The sequence below is a fragment of the Neodiprion pinetum genome, chromosome 1, assembly GCF_021155775.2.
Source record: "Neodiprion pinetum isolate iyNeoPine1 chromosome 1, iyNeoPine1.2, whole genome shotgun sequence".
Classification (NCBI taxonomy): domain Eukaryota; kingdom Metazoa; phylum Arthropoda; class Insecta; order Hymenoptera; family Diprionidae; genus Neodiprion; species Neodiprion pinetum.
Window position 1 is genome coordinate 37,002,569 of NC_060232.1, and position 13,837 is coordinate 37,016,405.

General features: G+C 43.3%; 1 protein-coding gene across 4 annotated transcripts in view; it reads right to left on the reverse strand.

Moving 5' to 3' along the window:
* Nucleotides 1-1,221: 1,221 nt before the first annotated feature.
* The window catches only part of L (zinc finger protein Lobe), an 81,791-nt gene continuing 69,175 nt past the window's right edge, over nucleotides 1,222-13,837 (reverse strand). For 3 of the 4 annotated variants that reach the window (XM_046627819.2, XM_046627837.2, XM_046627829.2), the window contains 4 exons: nucleotides 4,317-6,761; nucleotides 3,600-4,068; nucleotides 3,294-3,518; nucleotides 1,222-3,178 (listed from right to left, as the gene is read on the reverse strand). In XM_046627819.2, coding sequence (XP_046483775.1) covers nucleotides 2,774-3,178; nucleotides 3,294-3,518; nucleotides 3,600-4,068; nucleotides 4,317-6,761 — 3,544 coding nt within the window. In that variant the 3' untranslated portion in view covers nucleotides 1,222-2,773. Of the gene's footprint in view, nucleotides 3,179-3,293; nucleotides 3,519-3,599; nucleotides 4,069-4,316; nucleotides 6,762-9,007; nucleotides 9,870-13,837 lie in introns of those variants that run through there. The other variant, XM_046627844.2, reaches the window with a different exon arrangement.

Here is a 13,837-nt window from a genome sequence, read left to right on the forward strand (position 1 = left end):
AATTCTTCAAGCGATTTTGTACTCGGGATTTCGGAAGAAAGATTGTTTGTTTTTCAAAATTCAACACCAAATTGCATGTGCGTTTCAATTTCCGGGAGGAAGTATAACGAGATTTATTACTGAAAGTATAGAATAGATAAAAGCAACTGTTAAAGACAATTAAATAAACAGTGACTAAATATCGATATTTGAATTATGACGCTTGCTATCAAACGTTGTTTAAAATAACCAAGTGAAGTAAACACACTAACACTATCCAACTAACAATTATAACGTTAATCGCTCTTACTAATGAATTTTCTCTTCTATGAATTATCAAACTTCTTTCTCGTTCTACGTTTACGTACCTACTAACTTTCTTTTCGCACCTGTCTCTCTTACCATCCTCGATTCAGCGAAGTTTTTTTTTCCAAAAATACGAGGATCGCAAGTCAATGAAATAAACTTAGATGAAATATAGCTCAAGATGCGGAATGAATTTTCGAAAAAATTCTCACAGAACCAGCTGGGATCATTCCATTTTTATAAGAAGACAAGTCCCGCATAAATTGCCAACGAAGTATATCGCACAGTACATGTACAGGGTGTTAGTATCACACACGTACCGATGCTGCAGTCCCGTATTGTAATAAAAATATAAGGTCTTCGAAGGAGATGCGAAAGGAAGAAAGAGAGGAAGGAAGGACGTATCTCAGTCGCGAAAGCGAAAAGGGGGAACCTGAGTAAGCCACCCTTACGATTCTGAGCGAGCTACTCCGGGTGGATTACACCCCAAGGGTGTGCTCCCTCATTTCGGGAGACAAGGCGGTATAAATAAAAGATTATCGCGGGGCGCGAAAGTTGCGTGCAGTGTTCTCGCATACGGCGGAATGGTGAAAAATAAATTGGAATTCAAAAAAATGATGTAGTTACGCGGTTAACAGATCAGAATCAAAATCACGTACTCGTGCATCGTGCGGTTTATACATATTGTAATAACACAAGACACCAATATTGCAGCCAATTCCTACAAACCACGAGCCATATGAGCTTGAATTTATAGGAAAGTGATACCGGTGCCACCGTTTAATCGCTTGAATTAATCCGCGTTTTAGTGTTAGCACTAAAACACATTATAATCCACCTCCTGCGGCTGTGCAGCAGGATTAACTTTATGGTCAATGCGGTACCAGGGATAATGTGATAGAGATAGGATTTAGAACAATAATTTATTTCGTACATAATTATTTTATACCGATTGTGCTAATACTAGTGGACAGGTTATTGCGATTTTTTTTTCTTATCTCTTTTTTGCTTTCCGACAAATTTCATTCATTTACCTACATCGTAGTAATACCATATTTTATTATTGTTATTATTAGTATTATTGTTATCATTATTAGTATTTTTATTAAGAATAAATTAGTACCGACGTGGTGTCAAGGTTAACTAAAAACTTCAACGTATTTACAATAGGAAACCGTATTAACGTTTTTTATCATTATCATAAATGATTATAGGTAATGCGTGGCGTTTGTGTTTGTATGTGAGATTTTACATCGTTATGGAATACTTTTTCATGCATTGATTCTATGTATATTATACTTATTAGAAAATTAACGAACGGATTTTTCGTATCTGTTAATTGGATTCAAATAATATTAAATATAGGTATACATCACTACAGTAATAACCACACCTAACAAACATAATAATGCGAATGATAATTTCGACTGGAATGTAGAGAACGATTAATTTGAAAGTCATCATGAAACGAATCAGCTGTATAGTAATGTGAAAAATTCAATATCATTTCGTGAGGGGAAATTGACGATTAGTCGAAAAATATCGTTGCATTATAAAATTAACTATCAACAGATATAATATAATATAATAAGATATAATGTAATAATATATTTAGAAGGAGAATAACTATCGCACTTAAATATATAATTGTATCCAAGACAGCGATAAATATTGAAAAATTTAACGTTAAAAAAATTATGCTACGCTATTTTATAGTCAAATTTAACGAGTATAAGCTTACGTTTAATATTTGTATATATGTATATGCATATGTATACTTATGCGTATTTTACGTTTCGCGTATTTGTTGGGTTGAAAAATTATTTACAATTTTTGTTCGTGTATATATAATATATATTATCTCTATAAGTAACTATTTATTTATCAGTTTCCCACATTTTTTCGTCCGATTTCACTCGTCGACAGAAGATTGGTTTTCAATGCAATAGCTTGTCGGAAGTACCACATCTAATTTGCAAATGTATAATATGTGTTAATGATAATGATGACAGTAATAAATATAATAATTGCCTAACAATTAAACAATAAACGTGCCACGATCAAGAATAAATTATTTTCGCGTAAAACTTTTATTACTCTGTACCTATAATCGCGGATCGTAGCTTCGACTTTCCGCTGCTACAGATCGAAAAGTTTATTGTACCTACATTTAACTGTAACAGAAAATTATTGCTAAATTCTGCGTTTCACTTTCTCCATAATCGAACTATTTGCTCGTTTGTGATAAACGAGTGGAATGAAAAGAAGATAAAAAAAAAAAAAACCGCGAAAATAAATAAATTCATTGTATTCAGTCAAGTCGTGCTTTCAGCTTTTCCCGTTGCAGATACGACAAAAACTCATTTTTCTGAAATTTCCCGATTGATTTACAGTCGCCTGATTAAGTGGTCAATCGGATGGTAATTTTCTTCCGCACGCAGTTTTTTCCTTCTTTTATTTATCATTTTTCCTCTTTAATTACAGCGAATCACGAATCGTTTTTTTCGACGGATCCCTCCGGCTCGCCTTGCGCGGTCACTTTCGCCTTTTTCACTTCTTCTTCTCCTCGCTCCTCTCCTTCTTGATCTCGATCTCTCGCCTCCTCGTCCCCTTGCTCGTCAACGTTAACGTCTTCCTCCTCGCCGGCTACCATCTCGTCTTTCACTCTGACCTCGTGGGACTTCCTCTGCTCGGTCTCCTTGTTATCACCATCAAGATTCCTTATCGTAACCGCGGTCGAAGTCGGCTGGTGATCACCCGGTGACACCGACCCCCCGGAACGGTGAGACGTAATTACGTGATGGTCGAGCTCGGCTCGGAAGAAGAACTTGAGACTGCACAAGTTGCAGTCGTATGGACGGGCGCCGAGTCCGTGCTGCTGCAGCATGTGGTTCTGCGGAGGGAAAAACAACAATTCATCAAGTGTGAGAGAAGCTCGGACGAGAGTCCGGATGATTCTCCGCGGAGTCTTAATCCTCGAGAATTAATCGTGGAGGTACTACGAGTACCTGCAAACCTGCCGGCGCTGTGAAAAGAGCCTGGCAAATGTAACAACTGAGGGCTGCACACCCAGCGAAAGTGTGCTCGATGAGGTGAGCCTGGAGCTGAAGAGGACTGGACGCCTCGGTCAGACAAAGGTGACACCTGAGGGCGTCGGTACAGGGTTTCCCGGTCGATTCGAGGTGTTCCTTTCTCACGTGTTTTTGGATCTCAGCCTCCGTCGCGAAGGAGATCTGGAAGGAAAGGTTTCTCGGTTAGTCATCAAAGGTCTACGAGTCCATTTAATGATCGTCGAGGACCGGATCGACACTCACCTGGCACTGAATGCAGGTATAAGTCTTCGGCTGATTTTCTTCACGCTGCGGGTGTTCCTGGGTCCTATGGGCCTCCAGCTCCTCCGGGGCCTCGAATTTGACGCCGCAGTCGTCGCACCTCCGGACCTCTTCGTCCGAGGGGTTGACCGCGGCCTCCTGAACCCTCGTGAAATCCTTGGCGGAGATTTTCGACTCCCATTTGGCCTGGTCCCAGGTGCGGTCCTCTTTACCAGCTCCGTGGCGAACGTGCTCGTAGGGTGAGTGGAGGATCGGTAGGCCCTGAGTGTGCCTCGCGTAGCAGGATTTACAGACCTGCAAGGACTGGTTCCCTCCAGTCACCGGATTCGAAGGCAGGTTTACGACATCCTCCGCGGGGGATTCCCGCAGGCAAATACAGCAGCTAGGATTTGGCGATTTTCGACTCAGGTTTGGACTCGAATTTTGCGAGCTACTCGCCCTCAGGTGGTACCTGGAAAGTTCATTTTGACTATTTAGCGTACTTGTATCGACTATGGTCAGGATAAGAAAAAAAATACAGATGTTTGAAGAGCGCGCAGATTAACTTTGATGAATGAAAATGCGTTATAACAAAAAACAAAAAGTCTATGCCTGAAACCCGCGTGTATAACAAATTATGCAATGGTAAAGTTTGGAACCGTAGATCTGGACAGAGTCAAGTCTCGTTAATAACAAGTCGCAAAATATGATGCCACATACCTGGCATGCAGGCGACACTCTAGATCGGTGATAAGCGTTTGTCGACAGATAACGCAAGGCGACGGAAGATGAGGTAAGGAGTTATCGACCCTCTGCTGGGGGTCGACATTCTCGAGGCTGTGGCGTTGAATGTGTTCGAGAAACTGGTTTTCCGAGTTGAGCACACCACGGCACACGAAGCACGTGTCGCTGAGTAATATCTTGCAGTGTTTCTGTAGCTTGTGTTCAGCGAGGGTGGAACCGGAGGGGCACACCTCGTCGCATATGTTGCACTTGTGCCGACCCCCCGGCTCGTTCGAGGCGTGCTGAACCCTGGTGTGAGACTCGAGCTCGCTCCTGGACCTACAAACCTCACCGCAGTAGGCGCAGGTCAGACTGAGCGTAGCGAGGGCCTTGTTCTGGGCCTTGGGCGGCGTGTGGGCGAGCTTTTTGTGGGCCTGAAGCTCGGCGTCGTTTGCAAACTCGCCCCGCTCGCAGAGCTCGCAGTGCTGAGCTGCGTTGCTCCCGTGATTGGGCCTCTTGTTGTTGTTGTCCCTCTGGCTGACCGAGTTGTTGTTGCTGTTGGCCGGGGATCTTCCTCTCTTCTGGACCCGCCCCGCGGGATCCTCGGTCCCGTGACTCGCTCTAGGATTAATCACTCGCCCGTTTTCACGCGGGGTTGTTTGCCCGGTCGGCAGTCCGCCGAGGTGGTGCGACTGCATGTGCTTGTCGAGAAGAAACTCGACCGCGAAACCCTCGCGGCATATCGGGCACCGATACAGACTCGCCGAGTGATTGGCCAGGTGCAGCTGAAGCTCCAAATCGGAGCCGCAGCAGACACCGCAGAAAACGCACCGCAGGTTAGCCCCCAGAGTCCCTGGCGTGGTCGCCGGACTCCTGGGCATCATCGGGCCCTCAGCTACGGCCACCGGAGGTGCGTGAACGGCTCGCACGTGGCTCGCCATTTCCGCCTCGCTTCTAAACAAGTTCCTGTTTCCACCCCCGGGGGAGTTGCCGGGTGAATTCTCGTTGTTCGTTGTCGGGCAGACGCTGCAACGATACACGCGACATTCCTGGCTGTGCTTCACCGCGAAGTGGACCTGGATCGCCACTCTGGAATCGAAGGTGTCCCGGCAGAGCGCACACCGGTACAAATGGTGGGCGTGGGAGTCGAGCAGGTGCCTCTGAAGGAGGTCGGGATGAGGATAAAACTTCTTGCAGACCCCGCAGGCGTACTCTTTCGTAACCTGGCCAAGAAAGTGCTTGGTAAGGTGCCCCAGCATCTCTTCGCGATCCTGGAAAGAAGCGTCGCACTTCGGGCACGGGTTTTTGGCTACCTCCTTGCGGTGGTCGGCCTGCAAATGCCTGGCCAGGTGCTCTCGGAAGGATTCAAAGTCCTTCAGAGCAGCGCCGCACTGACCGCAGAGCAGAGTTCCAGCCGAATAGACCTCGCCGGATCGGCCGTGTTTGTTGGTCAGGTCAGCGGGCTGATCTTTCGCTTCGTAATTTCCATTGGTGGCCATCTTCGGCTCCGCGGATTCCCTGTCGCTCTGTTTAACGGCTCTCTCCGAGTCCCTGGACGACTTGTTCGTGCCGTAGCCGAGAGCGTCGGCCTTCAGACTGTTCCTGGACGTCGTCTTGAGGTCGGCGTAGTCCGAGTTCTCCGCGTAGTTGATCCTCCGATCGTCGCAGTGCTGGAGAACGTAGTGCTCGGCGTAGGCGGCGGCGGAGATACAGGGTATTCCGCAGAGCGGGCACATCAGCGTTGCCCCGAACCCGTCGACCCGATGAATGGATATCAGGTGGTCCCTGAGGGTCCCGAGATTCGAAAACTTCATCGTGCACTGGCCGCACGAGAATCCGCTGTTGTCGAAGTACTCCGTCTTCACGCAGAGGTTGTTACCACCCTCCGATCCCTTCTCCTGTCTCTCGTCCGAGAGCTTCTTCTCCTGTTCCTTGAACGGTTTTTCCTGCGAGTCGAACATCCGCTCCCTCGAGAGACTCGAGACCTCCGAAACCTGACCCGGCGACGGCATCGTCCGGTTATCCCCGCTCAGGATCGCCCGGTGCATGGCGTGGACGTGCATCTGGAGCTGTTGCATGCTTGTGAATGAGTCTCGGGTGCAGTACATGCAGGCCAGCTTCATCGGGGAGTGGAGAACCGGGGTGCTCGAAGCGCTGGGTACCATAGGTGATCCCTTACCCTGGTTCCTGGAGGCCAGAGTGAGGTTCAAACTCGGCGACGGTGAGTTCGGTACGGGCGGTGACGCCGTGCTGTGGGATGAGACGCTTCTCCGTCCGAAATCGGAGTCCAATTTCGAGTTCTGCGTAATGCCGTGATGGTGCTTTTTGTGCGACTGCATGTGGGACGTTAAAGCAGCCGCCGTGTTGTAGCCGCGGGAGCAAGCGGTGCATTGATACGGTTTCTGGGTGTCGTGCGTTTTCATGTGAATCTTCAGGTGGTCGCTGAAAGAAGAATACAGATAAAAAATGAATAAGGGTGAAAAAAAAAGAAGAAAAAAAAAAAAAAAATCAGAAATAAACAGATCCTCTCGGCTCGATGATGTCGCCTACCATACACCAGCGCGAATGCGAGATGGGGGATTTTAATTGCCATGGGGGCGTGAAGAGCGGGGTCAGCCGGGGTACCCGCTTCTCGGAGAAGTCTTCATCAACTTTTTAGATCGGCTGAAACGAAGCTTCTTTTTTTTCCCTCCCTCCCTCCCTCCCCCCTCCAACGGTCACTTGAGCGCCCGCCCGCAATATCTACGAAGAAGGAGGCCCCCGTTCGAGTCTCTCACGTGTTGTCCCGTCGCGTCAGCGACTCGATCGTTCTTCTTCGGCTGGAGAACGCGGGACCGTGGCGTATGGGGACCCCACTGATTTCTAAAGGGTCCCGAGCTTTTTGCTCCCCTACAAAGCCATTCAACGCTAGAGTGAATGCGGCCAGGGGTGCATGCGCGACCGACTGCTCCTTTGGGCCTTATTTTCATCGCGGTTAACGATAAGCAGCCCGCGCCGTTCCGATTCCCATGTCGGCTAGGAAAACGTGGAAAATCGGTTTGTACCGACTGTTTGTATATCGACAATGATTGGGTTTGGCTTCTGCGGTCGGAAGTGGAAAAGAATGAAAAACAATCGTTCGTTCGTCGTTGTACAATTCGGATCTGTACCGCGGCGGAAACGGTATGGGAAAAACAAGAGAAAATCGTTAATTGACTCACGTGCGTGAAAGCGAACCTGCGGGGGGGACCCAAGAATCGCGCCGTCTCACGTATAAGACGAGACTCGGTGATCGGTTCGGGATCGAAGAATAATGTTAGGTACCGAAGGCTGGAGCGCAAGGCGAACTGCATAGCTTACGCCAGGTCGTCGGAGGAACGAAATTGAAACGCCACTGACAATGAGTTCGCCCTGTGACGAACCTGCAGTTGGATATCGAGAGAAACGCAGCTAGGTTCCCACGATTTACGAACAAGAGTGTATACGGGTAGTGCACGTACATCGAACCGAGTTACCAACACCCTCGTTGCCTCCTTCAAGACTTCCTTTTAATTCTATATCGTTTATTTTCACACCTGGAATAAAGAGATCGGTAGGGAACCAAAAACCTCAGGACGATCAAGCGTGAGACGCGGCTATGAGTATCGAGAATATCGCGCTAAATCTTCCGTATAATAAAAAGTATGAGACCGAAGTTTAACTTCGTCGTCGATGTCGAGTCATGCGTAAAGTCTATACCGAATCGTTGTATATATACTTGAAAAATATCCTTCCGCGGTTAAATTGTTGCCGTTTCTTTTAGGCGTATATCAAGAGCTACGAGGCACTCGATGATCTATCGGCTTAACGCGTAAGTTTGACACGCCGCAAGGTGTCTCGCCGTTAATTGATCATGCTAATTAATCACCGAGGTACACACACGCGGTTATTCATTTTTTCTTTTTTCTTTTCTTTTTCAATTTCAGGCTTGTTCTTTTTCGTCATTTTTTCATTATTTCAAGATACCGTAGACTTGTAAACAAATATTTTTACTGTAAATACGTACGTCTATGACCAGTTATCGTTCAGACATAATTTAGCAAAAGGAATACAATTATTAAAGATGCGTCAGGGTTGTTGCCTTCGGGGAATGGATGAAAGTCAGCTTAAAAAATGTCGGCGTGCCGTAAGAAAATTAAATGTGCGTTGATAATTTAGGTAAGCCAGCGAATTATGGTATGAAAAATTAAGTTTCCAACTTTTATACAACGTTCTTTTTATTTTAGAAATCAATTATTTCTCGTAGTTTTCTTTTTTTTTTTTTGCTACCCTTTCTCGACTGTGTCGCGTACAAAGTAGAATTGAACAACCAGGGCGAAAATTAACCGGACATTCTTTTCACTCAATCGCTGTACGCGTGAATTACATAAAATCTTATTAATCGAATCGCTAATTCGTTAAGTAAAAATATATTATAGAGTCTTGGTGATCGGTCAATTAAGAAAACGTATTTTTAGTTAACGTTTCGACCCGGATATGGGCCCTCCTCAGAACGATTTATTTTTTTAAACTGTCAAAAATAACAAAAAGATTTTTGTAAACTAAATAATAGTACTAGAAGTAATCAGACTTAAATATTGTAGATGTAATACTCTTAGAGCTATTATATATTGTTGATAGTAAGAACCTTATGATTAATTGAAATACGGATGTTTTTGAGTGTTATTTACCTTTTGAATTAAGCAAGTGGACTAAGATGTAGTCGAATTCACAATTACAATTGGTGGAAACAGTGTTCTTTTGAGTGACGGTAGACAATGTCAATCTTCAAGTTATTTTATATGTGGGAGTTAATAGTTGGTAGTCATTAATTAAAAAGATTAAAGAACTATGTTTCTTCACAGTCAGTATGTCATTGTGTTAAAAGGTTATTAAAGAAGGTCTTTTTAGCAATGAAATTAATTCACAGGTGTCAATGAAGTGGAGGTAGGCTCTTTATAATTAAGTTCTACATGTCTAACGAAATATTGTTGGTTGAACCAATTGTGTCAACAGGTGAATAACGACTGATGGGAGAAAACAATGTAATCCAGAGTGAAGGTGAACCTATTATAAACAATTATACAGAAAAACAATAAATATTTTGTAAGAAAAGTTATGTAGAAAGGACTGTATAATGGGGACAAAAAAAATTTTTCGTATGTAGTTAAGGTTAAACAATATTTGTTGTGTGGGCGGAGATTAGAGGTTTGTAAATATTACTTAAATGTTCAACATCTTGTCTAAGATTAACAGAATTGGTATGACCTACAATGTTGCACATTTCTAATAACAGTCTTCTATAATAATTGTGTTCTTCACAGAGGATGTTTGTGTTGTCGTAATTAAAAGTGTGTTGTTTATCAATACTATTTTTCGTTAGAGCTGTGTGACGTTCTTCAATCTCATGTATGTTGCGTTGGTGTTCCCTAATTCTAGTGTTGAGATGTCGACCAGTTTGACCTATGTAGACTTGATTGCAGTCATTGCATGGTATTTTATACACGACATTAGATCGTTTGCCCATGGGAATCTTGTCTTTGCCTGTATCAAAAACTAGTCGTAAATCCTTTGAATTTTTTCCAACAAACTTGACATTATATTTGGCGAATAAGCGGTTAAGTGACTCAAAGAGGCCGGATACATATGGGATGGGGATATATGTAGTAGCGGGTCTATTGCTGTCTTCAGCGGGAGCAGAGTCAATGTTATTGTCAAGTATGTTGTTGATGTAGGTGCGTCTCTTATTAATTTGTTGGTGTAATAGGCCATGAGGGTAATCGTTCCATCTTAGTACATTGTATATGAGTGACAGGTTTTTTTCTTGGAACTCTGTGCTAGCTAGTTTGATAGCTCTGTCAACCAGGTTAAAGATGGTGCCTATTTTGAAGGACAAAGGATGGTGAGAGTTAAAATTCAGGTATCTTTGTGACCAGGTTTTTTTGTGAAACCAATCTGTCTTGATATAATTATTGTTGTGTATCAACAATACGGCTAAGAAACTGATGGCGTTATTTTCTTCTGTTTCGATAGTAAATTGTAATCTAGGATGGTACCGGTTAAAAATATTAAGAATGTGATGTATTTTTTCATTTGGAACGGCAGTAAGAATATCATCCACGTATCGAAAATAGAACGGTAAAACAAAACCAAGGTCGTTAATGCAAGACGTTTCCAAGTCTTCCATGACGAGGTCTGACAGGATTGGGGAGAGAGGAGATCCCATAGGCAAACCAAACTGTTGTGCATAAGTATCATTATTAAATTTAAATATTGCGGAGTCAAAACATATTTTTAAGGCTTTTTCAAGTTCACTAAGGGGAATTGGGATCTTATTTTCTAAAGAAGCCCACCGGTTATTTATTGCACGCAATGCGAGATCTGTAGGAACGTTGGTGAAGAGTGAAATTACATCTAAAGATATTAACGTGTAATTGTCCGGGATAATCAATGTTTTAATTTTATCAACTAAGAAAAAGCTATCCTTAACTCTCGAGATGGGAGGTGTGATATTGGTGGTGAGCCATGAATTGATTGTTTTGGCTAAGGTATAGGTCGGGCTATTGACAAATGAGACTATTATTCTTAAAGGGACATCCTCTTTGTGAATTTTTGGAAGCCCATATGCGCGTGGAGGGACACTATTGTACGTAGAAATGCTTCTATGTAGATTTTTGGTTATAAGTTTAGAGGTAAACCAATTAAAAGTGAGCTTATTCACCCTAGTTTGTAGGGAGTTACACAAATCATATCTAGTAATTCTATAAGTACTGGTGTCAGAAAGCTGCTGTCTCATTTTTTTATTATACGTGTCTCTATACATAGCAACCGACGTATTACCTTTGTCAGCTTTTAAAATCATAATTTCAGGGTTATTTTTTTTAAAATTCATGGTCTCCCGGATTTTTTGATCAGTGACATAATTATTGATGTTGTTTTTGGGGTACTTTGGGAAAACAAGTACACGGTTAGTGAAATCGGATCTAACTTGATTTCTTGACTCATTAGGAAAACTCGTAATTTTTTCTTCAAAATTGGAAATGAGGTTGAAGACCGGAAGATCACGTTTGTTGTATGTTCGTCCGAATTTGTGACCTAGTTGTACTATTTCGGTAACATTTTCTGGAATAGGAGTATCAGTTAGATTTATTAACCAGTTATTTTTTCCAATCGAATACGAGTTTTTGTGTTTGTTCAAAGATTTTTTATGAGCAAGTAAATTAGTGAATTTGATGATATTCCTGTTCTTTATTTTTGACAGTTTAAAAAAATAAATCGTTCTGAGGAGGGCCCATATCCGGGTCGAAACGTTAACTAAAAATACGTTTTCTTAATTGACCGATCACCAAGACTCTATAATAGATTACATACGAGGTCGAGAATTCTTATTCATCAGTAAGTAAAAATATACCTCGTACAAGTTTTAATTGAATTTGGAGAATAATCAGTATCGTTTCTCAACTGGGATGTTGTACTGTTACGCAACACTTCTAAATGCTTATCTCTGCTTCAAATCATTATACGTTGAAAGATGATAGCTCGATGTAACACCACCCACGTCCTGTGCTTTGTGGACGGAAAAAGAAACACGCCCAAGCTAACAATAATTAATGAACTAGACCATTTTCGAATGCTTCCGGAATTCACAATCGGAGCAAGCACGATGTAACGTAAAATGATTTCGAAAACAAGGAAATGAATCCTGATCCCTCCAACTTCAATATTTCTCTTCTTATAACTTCTAAAAAAAAAAAATCATCTTCCCTGAAAATTAGGTATAATTTGAGGCTTACGCGATTTGAAAATTGGGGTATTTACTGCGCAACATGTTTTTTCTGTAATTAAATTCGATTGAACTTCGATCGATACTCACGGGAGCGAATAGACGGTTGTAAAGAAGTTTGGTTTTTGTAATCCCGAAATATCTCGATCGGAGGGATCCGCTTACGGCGATAACGGCGGTAGGCCGGTTCTCGAAGTCAGCGGGTTAAATGGTGCGAGGCTAATCTAATTAGGAGTAATCCGATTCGTGTGTATGAAGAGGTTGGAGGATGAGAAATGAACCGAGTAGATAATATATTTTCAGGTATCGATTGTATCGGAAATTGACTCTCACGCTCTGCTTGACAAAACATTATACCTACATTCGAACGCGTTAGAATTATATGCCCATACTTACACCTATACGCGATCCGTGTAGTATAATGGCTCGAATAATCAAAGACGAATCGGTATCATTACATGTGTCTACCGATCTGAAACTAGAATCGATTACCGATCACTCAACCTCTCGACTCATAGACGATTGCGGCAACTCGGAAATCGTCCATTTCCAATCCCCGTTATGAGAACCCCTGAGGCTTCTCTACCCTTTTGTTGGGTCCACCCAAGCCGAGGGCTCCGACGGACGAATAGAGACGTAAACGCGAGGAGATTTCAAAGCACGATTGTCCAAGAGGATGACAGCTCCGAGAGTTAGTGGGCGGTTAGGACCGGGATTCAGCGAAAGCTTTAAAAATGGCGGAATCGAAGAATGCTTTTTCTCATCACGATAATGAAAATTCTACAAGGGTGAACGACTTTCTCAACGAACACACTCGGTGTGAAGTGAATCTGTGATCTGATCGAATCAAATTACGTCATATTGATGGCACTTTAGAGAGGTTAGGTTAGGATTAGACTAAATGAGATTTCTAACACGTCGGAAACTTGAACTAGTTTAGTGTAAAAAAAAAAGGTTTCGACATAATGTAGCGATTTAACCGTTCGTCAAAGATCAATCACCGAGGTCCTTCCTATTAATAATTCGACAGAAAAAAATCCTCCCATCAGAACTTAAAAAGATATATATATACGCTGAGACATTGCGGTTACATAGTATGGATTATAGTTTCTAGAGCATGAGCACCACTGCCGCGATTCCTCATTGGTCAGTGTTTCGTGACGGCGGAGCTAACCGTTGAAACAGTGAAAATAACGTATAAAAGTTCGAGAACCGAAGAAATTTATATCATAACCGATGACCGAGAAATACCCTCGAATATACTCGGACCTGTCCTGACTAACTTAACCTCTTTCGAAGTTGAGACGTAGGTATCCGTTGGTCGCGACCGCGCCTTGATCGGGTCTCGCAAGACACGAGGCCCCGTGCCTCGACGTTGGATGCCAGAAGAAGTTGGAAGCAGAGGGGAGGGAGGGAAAAAAACGTATGCAGGGAGTCAGAGGACGGAGACACTTGACTAATGTTCTACCTGTTGTCCCGCAACACCTACCCACCTTCTATATATACGCGGCTCTGCCGCTGGGCCGTCACACGGCAGTAATACATTTATATACGCAATCGTACAACGTACGTTTGTAGAGAAGAGATACAGGCATGCACGGTACGGAGAGAGGTTAGGTGTGCGTGCGCACGGTCACGGCATAGAACGCACGCGCTAAAGTTTGAACCACGGAGCGAGGCAAAGAGGTTATGAGTACTTTTCCAACACGACGAAACGAAGCGGAGGTTTCTCGGCCGG